This window comes from Lichenostomus cassidix, chromosome 7 (assembly GCF_008360975.1).
Source record: "Lichenostomus cassidix isolate B80296 chromosome 7, HeHo_3.0, whole genome shotgun sequence".
Lineage (NCBI taxonomy): Eukaryota > Metazoa > Chordata > Aves > Passeriformes > Meliphagidae > Lichenostomus > Lichenostomus cassidix.
The window spans coordinates 6825897-6848705 of record NC_139488.1 but is presented as its reverse complement, the minus strand read 5'-3'; the positions used below and the strand labels follow the sequence as shown (position 1 = coordinate 6848705).

Sequence of the window (22809 nt, the reverse complement as noted above, 5' to 3'; positions counted from 1 at the left end):
GGCAACACAGGGCTTTCATTTGATACAGTTCCTCAACAAACAAGTAGTAGCTAAAACTAAAAATTGTAAGGGTTTTAAAACCTTGGATAAAATCACATCAAAAAAGAGAGAATGAAAAAGACCCAAACAGGATAATGAATTGTTTCTTATGCTAAAATTCCACTGAATTTGGATCCATAAATAGAATGATTACAAATTTCCCTCTCTCAGTACTGAAAGTTCTCCAGGGTCTTCAACCTTTATTGTGCATATCAGTCTCCCAGGGCTTTTAGGTCAAAATCACTGAGGTGTTACCAGGCTGTTTATCAGGCATTTTAAATAATGGGCAACTATCATCATTTGCTCCCACAAAGTACAGAAATTCCCATAATGAAACACAAAAACTTGAAGAGGAACTTGATTGATTACATATTTCAAAAACTGTGGCTAAACAGCTACAAACTATCACATGGGAGCAGGAGATGGCCCAGATCAGAAAGCATTATTCCAAGAGTCAGCTTGAGCCAAGAAGAAATCCAGTCTTTCCTGGCAAAAGCAGACCACCTGCGTGCAAAAGAGACTTTAACTAGGATAATCTAATGTAAAAATTGGGTTGTCCCTCATCTTTTGCCTCTTTCACAGCCAAAATGGGTCTGCTCCAGTACAACCAGTGTCCTGAAATGCTCTGATGCTCCCAGCAAATAACCTGCAGATGTGTAGCAGCTTTGCCTTGCAATCTAACCTCTACTGGGCAAAAAAGTGCTTTTACTTTAGAACCCTCAATAGTCTTTTTGTTCATTATCTAGATCCATTTTCTTTATTTTTATCTTTAAAAGGAGCTGACAGTTTTCTCTGTGGTCAGGCAATTGAAAGCAGACAGTTCCAACACCAAGGCTTAGCATACATTCTATGAACGTATTTGGGAAAAATGTTGAAGGACAAAATGCCTGCATTTATTGGAACTGAATTATGATTTATGATTATTTTTAAAAGGAAGTATTTTGTACCCCATTATGGATATTATCTCATTCATGCCTTATTATTGGGCTTTTATTAATAAAGGCGCTTTTGAGCTCAATAGCGGGAGAAGTTTTAGCTCCTTTAATGTCACTCTTTCCTTTAATATGAAAGATTTCTGAATTTATACTGTATTCGAGGCAGAATTTAAAATCAACCAGAGTGTGACTTATTCCAAGTGACAGAGCCTAATAAACCCTGCACAGAATCAAATTCAAAATAAAGAAGTATTACCTAGCTGGCTTTCTGTGGAAAGCTATTACTTGGGGAACTCTTTCTGTTATAACTTGCTATCCATTTGAGCAAACCAGCTGAACAAGTCCACAGAACAACTGCTTTTCAGCATTTAAAGTTTGTTTGCTATAAAAGAGACTGCAGGGCTAAGAGTCAGGGAGGGACAAAGTGGAACATTTTCAATAGCACTATCAGTATTTGTTTTGGGAACAGAAGCTGAACAACATGTGTAAAAATGGAGAAATATGAAGATTTCATCCCTGCAGAGCTGCACTGCTGCCTGGGATATCCATAAGCTTATCTGCCAGTGCCCACTCCACTCATGAGTAGGTGGGGATCCTTTTTAGCAGAGATGTGATGAATTGCTAATTTTTTATTTCAGGCCAGAGTATTTGCATGAAAATTAACTAGAACAAGAGTATCTTGCCTGGCACACTCCCCCAGATTACTGTAGCATAGACAGGCATTTCTTTCTCCAATAAACAGCAACCAGTAAGCCTTTGCAAATGATCTGTTCAAACAGTACGAATAATTTCCTTTGCCTTTCTCGTTCCTTTCTGGATGGAAATAAATTCACAGCTTGTGAAACTGACCCACAAATTCAAAAGCCATGAAATGCTGATGTTTTATATCCTCAGCTCAAACCACAGAAAGACACGAACAAGGAATAAATTCTTGTTTCTGGGACTAATCTGACATTCAAGAGAACAAATACCTAATACTGGAGAATAGCAACCTGCGCTCTATCATAAACTCAAAATTGAGTTTGAGTTTACTTTTACTAAGCAAAAACACAAATAATTTGGCTTTTCCTGATGCAATGGACATCCCAATCTTTACCTTAGCCATCATCCAAGCACACAGATATGCTGATACATGCTTTCCCCAGATGGACTGGAGCAGCTGTGGTGACAAAAATGAATCACACCGAGAGACAAACACCCAAAGAAATATTTGGAATGAACTGAGACAGGGAAATCCAGAAAGCCTTTCTTTTAGCTGCTGGCTACTCCATAATTTTTTCTTCTGAAATTATTACCGCCATTACTCTGACAACATAAGCTTAAATATCTGCAGAAAAAGAGCACCTTGGAGCAGATTTCTACATCTGCCAGTTGTGACCTTGGATTGCTCATGATGCATTGGTGTAAAATATTGAACAACTCAATAGAGAATAATCCTCTGCAGTTCTTTCCTGACATATGAAAATAATGCTGTGCGAACAAGAAACACATAAGTTAATTCCTCCTTTAATAAAATAACATTAATAAATTAATTCTGCCCATTCAAATAACTTACAAGGACATTTACAATCCCTTACCCCATGAGGAAGCAGCAGCATGGTCTGCAGCATTGCATTTTTGGTTGCATTGCACTATTTTGCAATTATTACCTAAAGAGTCAGCATTTGTCCAATCTGTAACTTCCTGTATAAAAATTATGCCATTTTCTCATTTAAAATAGGTAAAACCCATCTATTTGCTATCGTTGATACAGCCAGTAGTGAGCACACATTTACTGAGTGGCCCTGTTGAAACACCGCTGAATATGAACTCAAAATCTCAATAATTAATTCCTTTTTAAAAGCTTAAATGCCTAGGAAATAGCTGTCTTTCCAAAAAGCCACTGTTGTTCTCTTCTAGAATTATAATTCTGGGTTTCTTAAAACTATATGGTGTGAGTTTGACAAAGCCACAGGTACCATTTATAACCCCACAATTTTTTTTCTGGGAAATTACCAAAGGAAGAACTGGCAAGCAAGATTCAAACTCTAGGAATTTCTCTTTATGGGAAGCTGAACTGTCCTCCTGGTGCCAGTTATTATCTATGGAACCCTTGGTCTTGGAGGAATCCAAAGTGCTTTCCTACTAGTGTCCCTTTCTTTCCTGGGCAGCACTGTTATTTTTGGCTAATTTGTCACGCTGGCCAGTGGATGAGTAAGGTGAACTTTGGCTTTTAAAAGCACATTTCAGTGCCCTCCCTGGGTAACAGGTAGATGAGCCCCACTTAGGTAAAGGGAATAAATGAGGACACACAAAGAGATAGCACACCCTTACCTTTCTGCTTCTTTACTACTGAATTTGATAAAGGTGAAAGTTATAAAATCATAAAATCCAACAAAATCACCCTGTAATTTCACCAAAACAACCCTGCTTGAATGCAGTGACAAAGAAAGTAGAGATAGGAATACGTAAAGATGACCTCAGAAAGTGGGAGACTCCAAACTTTGTCTCCTCTTGGTTGCCAGCCCTCTGAGCTGTACTGGAGAAAGAAATGCCAGCTTGCTGCTGGTGGCAGCAGAGACACCACACAGAGCAATGCATTATTGCACGCTGTCACAGTAATGTGACATTGCACAGCCTGAACAAGGTTCTACTGGGATATGAACTTCCTCATTTGAGACAGTGAAGCCCTTGTTTGATTACAAAATATTCCTCTTTTGTTTCAAATGACACACTGAAATATGCCAAAATGCATTAATAGCTGATGAAAACAGTAATTTTCAACATAGAAAGTGCTGTGACACAGACTGAAAGGGCAAAGATCAAAAGTATAAAGACCATGATGGACTTGGCAATCTCTCCCTGAAGTGGCATCTCTGAACTACATCACCTCAATTGAATGCAAATCAATGAAGTGCAGAGGAAGCAACTACTTGAAACAATACATATCACTGTTAATAAGCAGCCTTTTTTTTAATGTTACAAAACCCACTGCCTAAACAATTTCAAATCCTATATAGCTGGAAATTTCAAGATACTTCAAGACTGAGTGTTGACTACCACAAGATTTCTACCCACAATTTCAATGGAACTGAGGTAGGACAATAGCTAAAAAAGTAAAATCTTGACCTGTAATTCAATTCAAGTTAAGTCACCATTCTTGAAGTTGGATATGCACATTTAAATCTATTTTATGGTACTACCTGTAGTTTCAGAGAAGCAGGTGCACTTCAATTATTTATTACAAAACCACAAAATTCTCTCAATAGAGTAGTTCTAATATTCTATTAGAATGTTCTAATATTCTATTAAAATATTCTAATATTCTTTTAAATTGTATGAAAATAGTTAACATTGACTGTACTTGATAGAAGTAAAATTCTGTTATATCTTTTGAGAATCCCCCAGAAATTAATTGATTATTTTAAAATATTGTCTTTAAAAAGAACAGGATTCTTTATTGAATTAAGAACCTCAACACCTACCTTCCCTTTAGAAGGTGACAGGCATTCTAAGCAGTGGAAATAGAAAGTGCATCAGATATGGGACTGGGGAGGGAAGACATTCACTGACTGAAGTTCTGAAATGCATTGTTTTAGTGCACAGCTCCCATTCACAGCTGAGAATTCTACATCCGAGAGACTTGCCCCAAAACAGGCACAATTTCCTCAAAAGTGCTCCATATGGTGGCAGGCAGTAACATTAATGCTCCTTATCCACTCTAAAATAAGCATTGGGAATACAAAATACACACACAAACTGGTATTTCTACAACCTCTAATATCACTTGTGCATGCTCCACTTTCCTCTCCCTCAAGGGATTTCCAAAGCTTTTAGAAATACTTCTGGACTCCTAAAAGGTTCCCACTGAAATCAAGAACCTTACCCTAGATGCTTTCAAACCTTTGCAAAATAAAATTGCTGTTGTTAATAATCTTTTGGAAACCTTTTAGGAGTGGTTGACCAATCTGGAGAGGCTCATCAGCTATAACTAAAAAAACCAAAGCTGTACATGATACAAAAAATAGTACTGAAAACCGCATTCCAAGACAGTCTCCTTCCTGAGGGGTGTCTTCAGATCTCCCTTGTGCATCACCATCACCATACTTACTCCACCTGCTGTCTTCCCCAGAAATGGAGGCTTTAGATGCTAGAACTGTGGCTTGACAAGGAAAGAACTAATAGGAACTGAAAACATTCCTTGAAGTACAGAAAAGAGACTGCAAAAGAAAAGCCAAGTTAAAATCCCCAACCAAACTCCTTCCAAGTGTATATGTCATAGTTTCACAGCAAGTTTGTTTATAATGCAACTTGGCAGCAACATCAAGGGCTTCGGGAAGATGGTATAAAGATGAAAAGGCATTACTGAATGTGATTTACAAAAACTGTATTTGGCTTTTCATGCAAAACGTACGTAAAACTTTAAAGATGCTCTATTAAAAAAAAATAATGTAAGCAAAAAGTAGGTCAGTTGTTACAAAACTTACTGATCTCTGTAGATCTACTGGGTACTGGAGGAGGCTGTGTACCATTGCGAGTAGGTGTTGATGACTGAGGGGATATGGGAGAAAAGGGAACCATATCAAAGATGTCAGTGGAGGGTGATTTAGGTGTCACACTGCCTGCCTACAATAAGGACAATAAATATTAGGGCAAGGTTTCACATGAAAAAGATCACAACACTGAATTCTTCAGCATGCAGATAAAGAGTCACATTTTCAAAGAAAGTTAAAAACAACCATGAGCATGCAAACCCCAGCTCCTGACACCAAGCACATGGCATTTGCAGTACAGACTGACACATGCTAACACTCCCCAGTACAAAAGCAGCATTGTAATTTTTCCATTTTCAGTTGAAAATGTATCACAGTTACACCTGACAAAGCTGTGACAAGCAGTTCTCTCTTGCAAACATGAGCACAGACACCTTCACGAGACCCAGTGGAGGTAATATGGCAACAACAACGTGCTCTGCTCTGGAGAGCACAGAACCAAGTTAAAATATACAATCCCAATAGTTTTTGTTTACTAATTCTTCTTTACATGGTCTCTTATTTGACAGCCTAGAGGAACTGGTATGATGAAACTTTAAATGTGTTTTTCTATAAGTTATAACCTAGACACGTGATCAGACACTGGGTATTAATATCCAAAATAAACCTTTCATCCTCTAAGGTCACAACGAAGAGATTTCATACAAAAAGCCCAGGAATTTGGAAGGGTTCAAAAGAATACTGGGCAAGCAAGAAACCCCAAACCCATCAATTACTACAGTTCTACACATGTTAAGTTTTGAATGGTTCATTCCTCCTGCCACCAGTCCACTACTTCAGGGCACAAGCCAGACACAGTTGAGTCAAAATACACTGAACACTAAAGACAGAGGGTGAAGTAGGTTAAAATTGAGACTGACAAGCTGAAGGCAAAACTAGTTTGCATGTTCATGTTATTGCTGAGACAATACAGAAAACCCCACACTATGTGTATTAGAAAGGCCAGCCAGGCACAGGGAAAACCTGCAGCTTTTGAACAAGACTCAGTTTGCCCAAACTACCCACATGGAAATTTTAAAGTACTAGTTAAATTAGTCCCATGGATCCTTTTATTCAGAATACACAAACACCACCAACTGGCAAGCAGATAGGCTTTAACACTGCTTATCCTTGAGAGCTCCATGGACCTAACCTTTATTTTGGAATGTTCTTTCTTCCATGGACCTAACCCTTATTTTGGGATGCTCTTTCTCCAGTGCCTGTGCTGCAGCACTGCAGTGCCCTCTGACAGCTCACATCCCAGATTTCTAAGCCAAGCCTACAGGCAGACCTGAACTACCTCTTTTTCTTTCTGGAGGTTCTGTGCATTGGCTGCTGGGAAGCAATATTGATCCAGAGCCTTCCTCTGAATGCACTGTTTAAAGAGGAAAAAACACTGGGCTCTCAAGTCCTACATTTCCTATTTCTTGGAGGTTCTGTGATTCTTAGGAGTTTTGAATTAATATTTTATAATTGGATTCATATTTTAAAATTGGATTATGAGATATCTATAACTGTTCAATATCTAAAACAACCTGAGATATGTCTTCCCAGATAATAACACAGCAAGGAAAAAAAAAATCTACATTTAACATGCTGCTTTTCTTTTTATACCTTAAAAAAAAAAATCTCAGTCATTGCTATTCGCTAGCATGGCCATAGTTGATTTAACTTCATAAAATAACCAGTTTTTAAGATTTTAACCCATCCAGAACTCTGGAATTTCAAAGAATGTTGTGAAAAGACTTTAGTGCAGTTTAGACACAACAGGCTCCTATTTGTGTCCATGGACCTTGCATTAACCTGCAGAGAACCAGATAATCTGAGTCTGGGAGATTGCTGGATATCATCTGCTCCCACTCAAAGCAGGGCAGTGGATGTGCTGGACCCAAAATAAACATGTAAAAAGCACATCCTTTCTTTCATCCAGAGCTGTCTCTGAGTGTAGACAGGCTTTTGTCTGCATCAGGAAGGTGGGATCAGGTTTAGGGTATAAAACTATACTCATATTAACCCACATTTCCATCAACACTCATGGAGAATCCTGGAATGTCTTAGAAATCCTAAGTGCTAATGGTGAATCTTATTATTTGCTAAATGTTTATGGTTACCTAGAAGACAGATAAACAGTATTTACATTAAGTTACAAATGCATCTTTTAAGCAAAAAAGCAAACCCAAACTTCAGACTTATTTTCCAGCTATATTCCATTTTGTTGAAGTCACTGACTGGCCATTTTAATTCTACTGATATAGGTTAAGTAAAACTGTAAGTGAATTAAGAAATGTGTATTTGGAATACCTATGAGCAAAAGAAGCATTTTTATTTAGTGAACACATGCAGAAAGCCAGGATGGTCACCAAATAAAGCCAAATATTATTTGCAAATGGAAGAAAAGTTGAGAGTATAAGCATATTAATATAAAAAAGCAGGCAATATGCCCATTTCATATTTTAGAATAATTTTCAACCTTCATTTTGCACAGTTTTTATAGAGTATGCTAAAAGTTATTTAATGGTTGATTGCTTTTCTATTAATTCATGGGGGGAGGAAGCCCGTGAAGTTGGACCTGAAGAATTGTTTTGGATAACTATTCTTAATGTGAAAAAACCCCCAAAATATTAACACATAGCAGAGATCATTAATTAACAGACTAATTTAAACACGTTGGAAATTTATGTTTTGGGGATGGGAGAGAAAAAGCTCTGCAAAAATAAGAGTATATCTTCACAAATTCCATATTTTAAGAGCACCCCTAGAGAACCTAAGATTCACCTTCCCTGTCCTTTAACCACTGTACAAAATGCACATTCTTAATACAAGTTAATACACAACAGAGAACAAAGAAAAGCAAAAAAAAAAAAATCAACTGAAAAAGCTTTTGCACAGCAAGATTACACGAGGTCTTGGGCAGCTGTATTCACTGGCAGGCTTTGGAAGACCACTTTTTGAAGGTGGTGGTATTAACAATCCAGGTGGTAGTCTAGAGTCAGGAGAACTCCTAGGAGTAAGCGTAATGGAAGAGATATCTAAACAAGGAGGTGAATCCTCATTGTTACACCAGAAAAAAGTAGAGGGTCTTTGAAACATATGTTCATCATTATCACACTTTATGTGCAGCAGCTGAAAAGGAATCACAGAAAGAGAAAACATTCTGAGGAACAGAACGTGGTAACGGAAAGGAAAGATTAAAAAAACCACATTACATATTTCAAAAAGGCTTGTCAGCAACTTGCTGTTCAGTGCTATAGTTACACGATACAGAACTTGAAAATATTTCAAAACAAAATATAAGAATATGCCACATTAAGAGGTAACCCAGTACCAACTGGAATAAAGACAACTTGCTCCTTGATTATTACACCCAATAAAATGAAGTCAGACACTTTTTCAATAGTGTGTGTGAGATGCTAATAAATGTCTAAATTCAACAAGGTGTCAGCAATCCCTCACACCTGCACTGGTAAATTAGCAAGTAGGCACAAGTCTGGGGAGAAGAGTTACTGTGCTGCTTATTGCACAGGTCAGAATTTTCTCTCTTTAAGCCAGAAAAAACCTACCATTTACATCCCACCAATGCTGAAAGAACAGCTCACAATTGAACCAAAATCTTTAGATGTCAGGTTAATCTCTGGATCTTCACAGAAGGGATTGCACTCTTGTGCAGAAAGTTCTTCTTGGCCACAGCCAAGAGCTCCACACAGGGAAGGCAGGAATTGCACCTGGGCTGGAAGTGCAATTCCAGCCTAAAAATTCCAGCCTAGAAACTCTGTGACTGGCCCAGGCTGAGGCACTGGTAGATGAGTGCAGCAAAAGTTCTGAACTCTGCTGTTGCTCCCTTTGTAATGTTACACAATGGGTATTTCATGATTATTTCACTAGAAGTTTGCATAACTCAGTAGAACGGGAGTCAAGCAATTATTTTAAACATTTTTCCATTTGTTATGTAGAAAACAAAACATTTCAAATCCTTTTGAACTGAATCTCAGCTTCTTTCTTCACTTTCTTTCCAGATTAACCAGGCTAAGGGTACAGGTGACCAAGTGTAGTAACAATATCATACTTGAAACACCGAAAAAACCTCACAAAATTCCCTACTCAAAACTTGCAATTTAGCATTAAAGAAAACAAAGTATTTTATTCCAACTTCAAAAATTTCCTTGCTGGAATTGTGAAATGGAGGGTTTGGAACGGTAATTAAAAAAGAAATAAAAAACCTACAGGACAGAATTTTGATTATTATTTCAAGAGCATTACCAGACTACAGGTAGAAGAGTTGCAGTGCTGCTGCGTATTACTGCCATGGAATCCCTGCTGCCATACATAACTATGGGAAAACACAGTTTGCACAGAAATCTCATAACAAAGGCTGGAAGAGACTAAACACAGTCTAAATAAGAAAGCCAAATTCTCCACTGAAATGCAAAACAGCAAAGGATAAATAGTTTCCATAAGAAGGCGTGGATTTCACATGAAAAGTCACACAGAAACCAGCAAAATGCACATGGGACACCAAGCAGCAAAGCTATGAGTTTGATGAACATGTATCAAACCCAGGCAATGGAAAAATTCAGTACAAAACCACAATTAAACACCCCTGGGGTCATTAGAGCCCTCAACATGGAGCAGTCACAGGTCTCATCAGTGACACTCTCAGGACACTTCTCACCATAAAGGGTGTCGAGCTTCCTGGGACAGTTTTGGGAACGCACCTGCTCAGGAAGTGAATTTTGCCTAGGAATTCTTCATTTGCAGAGCAGCATAGTGCTGGACCTGTGCAGGGCGTGCTGCTCTGCATCTCATCCTAAGGCTCAGAAAGAGCTGCAAGGGTGATGGGCTTTGTGCTCACAGCCCTGTGGATCCAAGCAGCCCACAGACACCACAGGGGCAGCAGGGAAGTGTATTCAACAGTGGGGAACAGGGAATAGCACCAGATGCACAAAGTGCAGAGGGAGAAAAGGAGACTCCTAGTCTAAAGAATGCAACCTAAGAAGGGTGTAACTCCTGAGAATTAATACTCTTATGCCAAATTATAAAGGAAGAAAGTATACTAAAGATAGATAAATTATCGTTTTGTGTGGCAATTGTGTTTTTCTGAGGTTCCCACTGTGCAACACCTGTAGTAATAGTGGCATTGATAGCTCCAATTTGGGCCTCGTTTCATTAACACAAGAAAACAAGAAGTTATAATGAAATCACCATACTAGTTCAGTGGATTCAATCTCTTTTATGATTAGATGTAACTATGTGCTTGCAAAGGATTTATTTTTGGCTCATTCTACTGAGAATGATGCACTGTTGGGCTCCATCATACTAGAATATATGACTGAGATTTTGTTAATCAGGAAATAATTTCAAAATTATCTGTTTTCACGAGTGTCTCTGGGTACTGATTGCAATCTCTGTCATATCCACGTAGGAATCACCAAAGTGTGAATTAGAATAAATTAGAAAATGTTTTTGTTCCTTAGAACATAAAACATGTCTATTCTGTAATAGACAGAACCACCACAGTGGATAACTGCAGTGATTTTCCAGGGAATGGTGAGTGACCTAAAATTGAAAGTTATGCATTTAGTTAAGAATCTGCTCATTTCCTGATATTTGGGACTACTAAGAGCACACTAATGCATAATTTACTAATTCAGAAAATACTGTATAAGCATTAGCAGCTTCATTAATTAACTGCTACATTTTCAGTTCATTTAGTGCTTTTTCAGTGACATGAAGTATGTCATAGGCAATTTCAAATTCATTTTCTTTAACATCACAAATGTAACAGGTTTTTATACCCTCACGAATAAGTGCTAAAAGAACTGAACAAAGAACATTATAAATCTGAAAAAGCTGAAGATAGGCAAAGAAAAAACGTGTATTTTCCCACTTGGCAATCAGGATGGAAACAGGAATCAAGTGATATGCATAAACACATTCCAAAATGTTTCTTGAAATCTGCATACAGTTCCAACATCTATCTTGTGGTTTTCCCATGAGTGTGTTAAAGCTTTTCAGTGAATGTTAGTGTGCAGGTGGCCTGTGCTTCTAGGTCACAACCAAAACACTTGGAGAAAAGGTCTAATCAATCAGTATCTTTAAAGCTCTGTTTAAAAATGGAGGGAATTTGCACCACCTCCATGCGAGAGTATGCATTACACACTGCTTCCCTGGGAATCCTTATGGCGAATGGAAGAACACTGCTCCTGCTGGGGCTGCTCCTCCCAACATATGCTGCCTTTCAATCCTGCTTCTCCCCCATTTCAGTGTTTTCAGGGAACCCTGGCTGCTTTGGGCAGCACTAGGCATGGAGACAGCAGCAAACAAGACATGCTGTGAACCCACTGTGCCAGGGCTGCCCTGAGCTCTGGAGGCTACATTTCCTCATAGCAGCAGCATCCAAAGCCTTCCTGTGATACAAACTGGAGCAGTGTCCCCACAAGCAAGCAGCGAGATGAAAATCCAATTGTCCTCACATAATCAAGACCAAATGCAAAAAAGACCAGCAACTAAAGCATTGCCAAGCCACTAAAACAGATGAAAAGCAAACAACATACACAAGTCACAGGAACTTTAGCAGTGCATGCAAAGGAGTGAGACAAAGGAAACATCCCATGCCAACATTTCCCATGGCACATGGAAGCTCAGCTCAAAAGGCAAACTAAGGAAACTCTCAGTTTAGGATTGCATGTCCTTGACAGAACCACTGAGGAAAAGAAAAAAGTGATAGTTTCTGTTGCATAACACCTCTGCATTGGCAAACACAGTCATTTAAGGGACTAACTTTGAAAAGTTCTAGGAAGACTACTCAAAACCATCGACCCGAATGCAGGAAAAATGATCACTAAGCAGTTTATTAGTTACTGAATGTGCTGAGCAAACATAAACCTAATTAGTTACAATATACTGAGTGAAAAGGCGTGAGATTGATAATTTGATGTTCAACTTTCACAATATATTTTATGCAAAAGTATTTCATTATACAATCCAGTTTTCTCTCTTTAATTTCCAACAATGATCTCATTGCCTTAATAGCTTCTTTTATAGGTTCAGAAAGAAATTTTATTTTTCCCATAGAGTTTATGAACTGACAGAAAAAGCACCCAAATTAGATTGATGTTGATTTGGCCATATGGCTAGATTTAGAACAGCTACAGAAAAAAATTCCAGAGTGATAGTAATAACCAAGCAAGGAGAGAATTCTGATGGCAATTGTATCCCTCAAAAGCATGACTAGATTGCTGTCAGTTCTTTTCACCCATTTACACACTGCAAAAATGCAAAGTGTATGGAATTGAATTATTTACAATTTATAATTATTCACACGTATTTTGCACCCTTTTCAGTCTGTCAGTATCATTTTAAAATATGTCCTCAAATAAACCCTTAGTTGGCCTTCAAAAATACTGCAATACAAGCAAGAATCATCAGAAAAGCAGTTTCAGACTAGATTTCTCTTTGTACATCCAAACAAGCCTTTAACTTATAAACTGAAGAGAGAAAAGTCATTATTTTTTTTAAAATTATTACTACTTTCAATTTTCGTATGCAAGTGTTTCGGTGGTTTTTTTTAATAGAGCAACTGAGGATGCACAGTAAATATCCTAATACTCCAATTCATTATTATTACTTTAAAAATAATTTAATTAAAACAATTAGTAACAGATATTTCAGCTGGAAAAATATGTTTCCTTATGGGAAATTATAAACTCAAAATATTTTTTATTCTGTGCTTAAAATGAAGCTTCAGCTTAGAACTCACTGCTGGCACTTTCTTCTCTTAGACCATGGAGGGATTTTTGGATAAGTCACCATGTGTGATAAACTTTGTACACATTCTGGTGTCCAGGATGAGCAAATTCAGATGTTTGAGCTTTATGTTTTGTAAATAAAGTGTTCAACACTATTACCCAAGAACTCAATATGTGAGCACAAGGCCAACTCCTTTTAGAGAAGTAAATCTGTCAGCAAAGCCACATATTGCAGTCCAGCCTGGCCCACCTAACTTCGTCTTGAGCAGCACAAATCTAAAGTGCCATCCTTGAGAATCTATAGACAAAAAGTTTTTAAAACATTTTGGAAGTAATAGAGGATCTGAATTTTAAGTCTTGATGGTATTGCATTTGCTCCTGAGCAAATGGCTTTATGAATGCTTTCATATTTAGCTAGAAAGCCTATTTGCAATGACAACAGGAAGTCAGAAAAGTTTATTTGAGATGACAGCCTGGATGTATCTACTCAGAACTGAAACATGTTGACACTAGGTTGTTTGTTTTTTTTCAAATGTGCAGTGAACCACATGTTTAAAACCGTACACATATTAACTTATCCATCCACAGTTTAAAGATGGTCTCACATTCTATTTTCTTTTGATACTGAAGTGAGAACAGGAAATGTAGTCTGGTCCTACTTGTGGGAAAATGGTCTGGGAATCAGAAGACTGAGCTGCCACAAAAAACAGAATTGCATTGCTTTTTAAAAAATCCAAAACCAAAACCATAAAAAGAAACAACAATATCATGGGTCAGTGATATAATACAAAAAGCCTGCTGCACTTCAAATTTTCAAAAATATTTTCTCCATTTCATTAAAAATTAACAGGAAGACTAATGTGTCTAGAATGATTGAAGACACAAAAATCAATCCACTTCAGAATGAAGAAACAGGAATATAGAAATGACAGACTGGCACCGCATACAAACGATACCATGGCTTCCCAGGTAGTGCCAGGTGGGAAAGGCATTCTGTCCTGGGTTAGTATGTGAACAAATAAAGCATGGCAGTGCCATCACCTGCTGTCTGTCACAGCTCTGCTTCACACCCCAGGGGCAATACATTCCAAATGCCGCCAAGTCTGCCCTCCTGGGGAAGGAAAACACAACCCCATTGTCAGCCTGATTATTATTATGGCTGCTCAGATCCCATGGCCTCCTGTCTGCTTCCACTGGGCTGGGCACTGAGGGAGCAGAGGACACAGCACAGGGTGATGTCAGTGCTCACTGTCACCTCTGTGCACTGCCACCAGAGCCCTTGCAGCACCCCCTGCTCTGCTGAGGAATTCCTTGTTTAATCTCCTTCCTGCCCTGGCTGCTGAGTGCTACATCACCGCTGATTGCCAGGGGCTGCCTAGCCATGCATTAATCACTGCAGCAAGAGCACAGCCAACAACCTACAGGACTGGGAAGGCACTTCAGCACATCTGCAAATGTTGAGAGAGCACAAACAGCATGCAAACAACCAAACACAGAAAGGGAAGCACAAGAACTGAAAATCCAAGGTACTGTTTAGGCATAAACAGAAGCAACTTTTAACCATCTGTAGTTGGCTCCTGAAACTGAACATTTCTTTACAGACTGCTGTGATGCCAGTTAAAGGCTTGTGTTCTTTTATCATATAAGGTTTATAGGATCAATTAAAACTGGATAAAATTTCAATTGACCACTAAACAATCCCTTCCCCAGACCTCAGCACACAGAATAGCTGGACTGCCAGATAAGGACCTCCAGCAATAAAATCAAATTGGTTATTACATCTAAGAAAAGCTTCAAAAATCTCTTGTAAGGCACTGGCATCTCTGTGCAATTCAACAGCATGATATGAAAACTGCATGAAAACTTAAAACCTATAGTTTAATAAATCTGCTTTAAATCTTGAGAAGGATTATCTTATGTTCACAGCCCCAAGACTATTTGCAGGGAGGGAAGCTTCCCCCCATGCAACCAAAAGTGCTTAGAAAGGGGCTCAGGTGAGGCATTATTACCCACGTTGGATATTCACCTTCATTTAAGTTATTTTATTTCACAAAATACTATCTGCTGGTTTGAAAATTATATTCTGACAACATGATCACAATACAGATGTTGCTTTAATTATGAAGACAGAGAAGTAGCAATACAGATTTTTAACAACAACTTAAAACTTGTAAGTTTAAATTCAGAAAAAAAAATCTCTATTTCTTTTAAAACTAGAGTGAACTTTTTCATTACAGAAATTATGTGGAAATAGGAGAAAAATTTTTTTGCACCACTTATTTTTTCTATGAAGAATTGAGAATTTGCTGAATCATACTTGAAATCATATTTGATTTGAACGAAAAGTGTAAAAAATAATTGCAAAGTATAACAGGCAATCAATTGTCTTATGAATAATTCGTAATTTTCTTCTCTCATACATATTTGTTGCTCACAGAGTAAAACAAGAGATAGGTGTCATCACATTCACTGCTATTCCAGGCACACTGACTGATAATCCTTTTAACAGACTCACAGTGCCCTAAAAATATTTGTGCTTCCTTTTCTCTGCACTGAAGTCACTTGGCAACCTCACCAGGCCTTTCCTTCCTTCATTCTCAGCCCAACTGTTGCTTTTACCTGGAGTTATTCTTACACCAGCACACCTGAGAGCTCTGATTTACCAACTCCCCAAGAGCTGGTTTAGCAGGGATCTGCTGGAAAGATGTCTCCTGGTAAGGTGCTGAAGTTGATAGAGCTTGGTGGGTATCTTTTGGACATTATTAATAATTTTCTTCCTTTTTTTTTGCCTAATGAAATCACAAAGTTCTTTAACTGAAAAGCAAGCATTGATTACAATGGATTCAAGAGACTGTTTATTTGCATTCAAATATTCATTTAGTTATTATATTCATAAATAAAACATGCCTACCAATTGAGGGAAATAAAAGATTAAAGAATTGACTAACCTGATATTAAATCTTGCACTAAAATTGATTACCTATCACTGAATGCTTCATAAATGAGAAGACATCCATAATTTAAATGTTCACTGTGGTAGTTAACACAGTATTTATTATTTATGGTGCTCTCTCCTCTAAACAGATTTCAGTAAAATAAAATGGCAGCTCCTCATGGGAACAACCATCTAATCAACATCCAGGGAGTGCACAGCACTACTGAGAAACAGTCAGCACCACTGCAAACATCCTTTTACATTGCCTGAGTTTCTGAACATCCATTTAAGGGGAAATTGTGAATTCAGGGCACCAACAAGGTGGTCCAGAATGCACAGCTGGAAAGCAGTTCCTCTTTCTCTACGATTTTGCCAGCCATGCATTAAGAAATTTATTTTCACAGTTGCATGAAGCTGTACAGCTAGAACACACCTGTAAGAAGAGGGGAGTCACTGGGACAAGTCTGCAGTGCAAGCTGTGTTTCTGGAGTTCCTGCCTAGATGCAAGGAGCTGCCAGCCAGCAATTTAAACAAACTTCTGTATGATCACCTACAGGAACTGCAGAGCTGGCAGAACTTCCAGTGAGGAACTCACACTTGCTCCTCTCTCCCTACCACCTGACATTAGTTCCCAACACCTATTGACTCCCTGGAAAGGCAAATTGTCAGTCACAGGTGACCATGTGCTAGTGACAAAGTTCCAAGGAGCTCCCCAGCAGTGTTTAGGAACCAAATCCTTTCAGTGCAGAGCAGTTTTCCACCCTCAGCTGGCACCTTCAGATCTCTACTCGAGTGAGCATTTTCTGTCCTTAGGCAGCAACAAATAGGTATGACAGGGGATGGAAGAACCACAATTTGAGAGACTGCAATTGGCACTGGTTGGCTTGTCACAATGTCACTGTTAGTTCAGTCCTGCACTTCAACAGCCATGTTATTGATCACTGCATGTTAGTGGCAATCACTGGGAGCAGCAGGGATGCTCATAATGCTCAGAGAGTGATCATAAATACAGAGTGACTGCAGATGCAGGAGTTACGGTGTGTACTTACTGGAGACGCGTGGACTTGTGTTATTCTTAACTGGTTTTCCAAATCTTGAACTTTATTTTTCAGCTCTGCATTTTCAGTTTCTAATTCTTGAATCTACAAAGCAAGTGGTTATTCAACAGCTATTGGGATAGTCATGGATTTCAACAGCAGCATCCACCGAAAATAAACATCTGAGACCAGGTGATTTAGAATCAAGGTTTAACTAGTTATCTGACTATAAAAACAAAATTAAATTTCAGTATCCTCCATATTTCAACCTTGCTTTTTAATATCCTTTCAAGACAGCAAAATATAAAATACTGTTTAACACTTTTTTTCCCCCCGGTCTTTTGTTTTTCTTTTTTTTTTACCTTAGCAATCTGAGAATAATGCTGGAAATTATGCTTTCATAAAACAGATAACAAAAATACAGCAGCATGTACTTGAAAAAAAAAAAACCAAAAAAACAACATAGTTCAGAACTTACTCTTTTCTGTAAACCTGCAATTTGTTTCCTTGTTTCAACATCTTTTCCTCCAGATTCCAGGAATTTCCTGTAAGCTAAGTCAAAGGCTTGACCAATTGTTAAAGTTATCTCTTCTGCCTTTACATAAAACACAAGACTGAAATTAGTATATTCGGAATATTTTATATAGCTTCTTTCCTTTCAGATGATCACAAAAGACTTTACACCATGTATCATATTCAAAGGCTTTGCCCCATCCACCATGAATTCAACACTACAAAGGAGCATGACAAACACTCTTTAGCAAAATACCTTGGCAAAATGCTATGAAAGCAACATAAAAATACTTTGGATAAAGAAGGGAGACTTGACACTATAAATTACATAGTCAATTTCCATAAACACAGATATGATGCTGCAAAATGGCTTTTCCTGATGACTTCTGAAGCAAATACAGCCTGTTCAATCATTAAGTAAATTCTTTGAGATTTAATGGAATAATGTTTTCATGTTAATGGATGTTTTGAGCCCTTATTGGTTTTAAATCTGGACTCCAACACTTCTTTTTGCAAGTACAATATAAACTCACTCAGGATACCGCAGATACGTATTTATCTGCACAATTATTTCCAGCTACATAAATACAGAAAACAAAAAATTCCCCAGAAGTTGCATTTGTACTTGAAAAATACAGTAATTTACTAGTTCTATGCTGATTCTTTTCCTATGTTATGATGTGTTTATACAGCCAATGCAGAATTTCTACTTCAAAAATTATGGGGGTAAAAGAAGCCTACAGGAAGCTGATGGAGCACACAAAGGTTTCAGAAAAGTGATGCCAAAGCAGGACCAATAACAGGTGAACACATGGATATACCACTCTCCCTAGAACTTTTAGTAGAGAAAGTAAATACAGTAAGTAATAACCAAAAAAAAAAAAACCACCAAAAAAAGGAAACAACAAACCAACTCAAAAAACATACACACACACAAAAAACCCCCAGTATTAAATAATGGAGCTACATCAGCAGAAGAGCCTGCAGGAGTATCTCAGCCCCAGAGCTGCAGTAATCTCTGCAGAACAGCTGTGCAAACATCTCAAGCCTGGTGGGATGGAGCTTGTTCTCCCAGTATTGCAGATACTTCCCCCAGGATATTCAGCTGGGCAGTAAGAGAATCCCAGAAAACCACCTCAGATCATGGAAGAAGGACACTCTGCCTTGACTTAATGCACCTAACTTACAAGACATCATATTGGCATGAAAAACTGTGTCCCAATTAAAAGGCAGGCTGTGTATCTTGGCTTAATTAAGCATTCCAGCAGGATTTCTAGGCAGACCCATCAGCACAACAGTCACCTCAAGCCTCATAGAGCATCTTGCATACTTACACACTTTTCACTGTCAAACACATAGCACAGATGCTTATTTGATTCTGAGTCTTTGCATATGAAAGTAAATATTCTCTTGTCAGTTTTGTCATCAGCACAAAAGGATATCCTGTGGAGCTGACAGTTGTGCTGGACCTCCTGCAAACAAACAGAAAGGTAACTTGTAAGAAATTACTGTACTTGCTTAGCGTGAAGATGCACAAAGGAAAGCTCTGGATTTCCTGGTAAGAGCAGGCAAGCTGCAATAACATTTTTTAATGCCTCTTATTGTACATGAATCCAAAAGTGGACTTAAAGTGTAACAGAAGTTAGCAAACTCATCTCCTAAAAAAAAGCTCCTGTTTTTACTGAATGTAAACAGGAAGTTTTTATTTGGACAGCATTTATCTGGAAGTGTTTATTTGAACATTAATTTCTGTTATAGAAAATTGATTTTACTGTTGCCTTGCCTCCCTCTGCCATTTATTTAGGGCCTGACTATGTAAAATAATCTGTCCTCTTTTCCAGATACACAACATCTTCAAATGTCATCATCTCCCAAGGTTTGTTAAAATGGTTGTACTGAAATGAGTCCTTACCTTGCCACATTAAATATAGAAAACAGAAATAAAATTACTTTGCTAACCAAATACACAGGAATAAATCTGACATACAAATAACTGTTTATGAGATGTGCCACATAAGCAGCTTTTTAGCATTATTATTTGTACATTTTTGCTACTGTATTTCAATTTCCATTAAATAGCAAGTTCCAGCTATTTAAAAAGTTGCAATAGCAATGTTCTTCAGCTGAGAGAGCTTGACAAAACTGAAAAAAACTATCTCAAATATTTTTTTTTGTTTTTCTTCACAAAGTCTCTTCTTGGTATTTTATTTTATTTGGCTTATTACATGGGAAAGCAGCATTTGCTTTAAAGGAAAATATGTTGTTTAGATGTGAACTATTATCTGTTAAAAAAGAAAGTCTGTGCAGCACTGGGGTTCCCAGCTCGCTGTAAAGCCCAAAAACAAGGCCATACCCTCTCTGCACACAATCACATATCCAAAAATGCACCTTATTGGCAATCTTTTTCCCTTGAGTTCCTTTCCTCAGTCTTTACAGCTGTTCTTCTCAGTATTCTATGTCTCCCAAATCCCAAATCTTTCTGTTGTAGCTCTTTACCACACAAATAATATAACACATGCTTGCCCCGGAGTTTACAGATCCAGATAACTATTTTAAATTATTTAAGGACAGAACCACTTTTATATAATCCTATTTTTGAGAGCCAAGTATAGAATCAGGTCCTGATATATGAGCTGGCCTCTTGCTCCTACTGCAGTTAATGGTCACTATGTGACTACAAACCAGTTTTCCTCTGTAACATACTGAAGTGCTTTGTTTCAAAAATACACTGAAAAAAAGCCTTAGCCGTGATAATATGAAATTGCAATAATTTCCTAAAGCATGAGTAAATTGTACAAAAAGAAGGAAAACTTGATTCAAATATTCATGCAGCTTTAAGAAACTAAGTGGGGGAGAAAGAACTACTCACAGTTAGTTACTACTTGAGTTGCAATAACAACATTGCTAAGAGATTAGAATGTTCCTACTCCCCCAGGAACATATATCCCACAGATTTCAGTTAATCTCTGCAGGAAAACTAAGATCTTTTGGCATTACAAACTGTTATTTTTAAAGAGTTTTTGCCAGGATATGGAGTTTAGCACCCCCATCTGCCCTATGGCATAAGTAAGATACAAAAACTCCAGTTAGAGCTGACATGGATATTTCTGGCTCCCTCTCCTTATGTATGAACTGTTGAGTTCTGGGTGTACCAAAAATCTGAAGCAAAAATGGGCAGCAAGCAGTTGTAGCCTTGAACAGCAGCTACCATTTGGGACAAGGCAGTGCCACTGCCTGAATGCAGCAATTACTCCACAATTAAGGAGCAGGAACAAGGGTTCTTTCAAATTCAATATTCAACATATGTACAGAAAGACTTTTATCATATGCAGTGTTAACATTTACTTAGCACATTGTTTTGATCTTTCTCAGACTTCTAAAGTCCTGCTGTGAAAGGATTAAAAAAATGGAATAGCACATTAGCTACAGTCTGCCTTCAGGACTATCAGGTACCTTCCTGGGAAGATGTCACCCATGTATTGTAACAAAACATGGTGTTGTAGAAGACTTTTTCCATCAACAGAATGGCTTTTGTTATAATAATTTAAAAAATATAAAACAAAGAAAACATAAAAACAGCGAAATAAATATTTACTTGTTTAGCATGAAAAAAAGCATATAGTTTCTTACCTTTGTTTTGGGATCTAGAATTTTGACACCATAGATTGAGATTTGTAACTCAACTTTGGGCGTCTTTTGGCCTTCAGACTTCTTGATATGTCTTGCAAACTAAAAGATGAAAAAAACAACAGCAATCACATTTATAGTGAGATTATTTGTTTTTATTAATTCTCATTTGCTCTCAACTTCCTCCACCTCAAGTTGTTTCCTTCCTTTTTCAAAAAGCTTCCCATAAACAACACCAACCATTCCCAAAGTTTCAGATGGGCACAGACCAGCATTTCTAACTGCACACTACAGAATACTCCTAAAACTCAGAAAAAAAAGTATTTTAAAATTACTTAGCATGTTCTCCTGTAACTTTTATCTGCTTTTTGTGATTGAAAATTTTGTATGAGATTCCTGTGATACCAGCAGAAACATGAATACTTTGTTTAGCAGCTGCACACTATTTCTACACTCACTTCTGTACCCATGCACAGAGGATTCTTCCAGATGCTCCTATAAGGAATCAGTTGTTTCAAACAGGGTCAGTTTGAAAGCATTACAGATGTCAACACCCAAGAAGTACTTGATCTCTGTTATTTTATTCTCAGAATTTATCTGCCAGCAGCCCACTAGACGTTGGCTAGACAGCACTTTATATGACTGGCTTGGGTAATGTGTCTTATTCAATACATTTCCACCCTTTTCCATCTCCTTTTCTTGCTCTTAGTTACCTTCCTCTCTTTCTCTCATGAACACTACCTAAAAAATCAGTATCTTGAATTTGCTCCTGCATGAACATTAAGAAGTGGCCAAAATTTGGGTAACTTTCTCAGCAAATATGTGTGATTGCTCTGTATGTTGCTCTGTTTGGATTTTTGCTCTGTTCCTTTTCCAACTAGTACTTGGAAAATCTTCTCATAACAAAACTACTTTACCCAGTATGACTGTCAATATCTCATTTCATTTTGCTTATAGCAAGCTTCATTCATGGCAAATAATTAACTAGTATTGAGGACCACCCGAAAAGCACAAAATGAACTTGTTTTTCTCTTCCTCCCAATTTTATTCTTCATTTTGAAGGCATATTTCTTGGACATTTAATAGTTAAACATTATTTTATAATTAATTTATTAACCATACAGTAACAGGACTTATCCAGACACATCATGACTGATTCATGCATCACAATAGCTGATAAGTATCACACACTTGGCAAAACAAACAGCCCCCTCCCACCCCAAAAACCCCAAAAAGCCCTTCCTAAACCATTCTATGCCATTAAAAACCAACTCTTAAATCTAAACATCCATTCTGCCTTTCAACCTCTAGGTCTGCTATGGTCACTGGCCAAATATTTGATAGGGGTTTGTACAGGATGACTTACTAGTGAAAACCAAATAGATGAAAGTATAGAAAATATAGTTTCTAGTTCTGCCTCTTCAGTATCATGTATATGCCTCTTGCAACACATCTTTTCCCATTCTC

General features: G+C 37.7%; 1 protein-coding gene across 9 annotated transcripts in view; it reads right to left on the bottom strand.

Annotated features, from left to right (window-relative positions):
• Positions 1–22809, bottom strand: part of GULP1 (GULP PTB domain containing engulfment adaptor 1) — a 138749-nt gene that overhangs the window by 9273 nt on the left and 106667 nt on the right. For 6 of the 9 annotated variants that reach the window (XM_085065972.1, XM_085065970.1, XM_085065975.1 and 3 more), the window contains 6 exons: positions 21346–21444; positions 19050–19187; positions 17681–17797; positions 17215–17307; positions 8384–8608; positions 5441–5579 (listed from right to left, as the gene is read on the bottom strand). In XM_085065972.1, the coding sequence (XP_084922098.1) occupies positions 5441–5579; positions 8384–8608; positions 17215–17307; positions 17681–17797; positions 19050–19187; positions 21346–21444 (811 nt within the window). The remainder of the gene's footprint in view (positions 1–5440; positions 5580–8383; positions 8609–17214; positions 17308–17680; positions 17798–19049; positions 19188–21345; positions 21445–22809) is intronic. The other 3 variants (XM_085065976.1, XM_085065978.1, XM_085065977.1) reach the window with 1 other exon arrangement.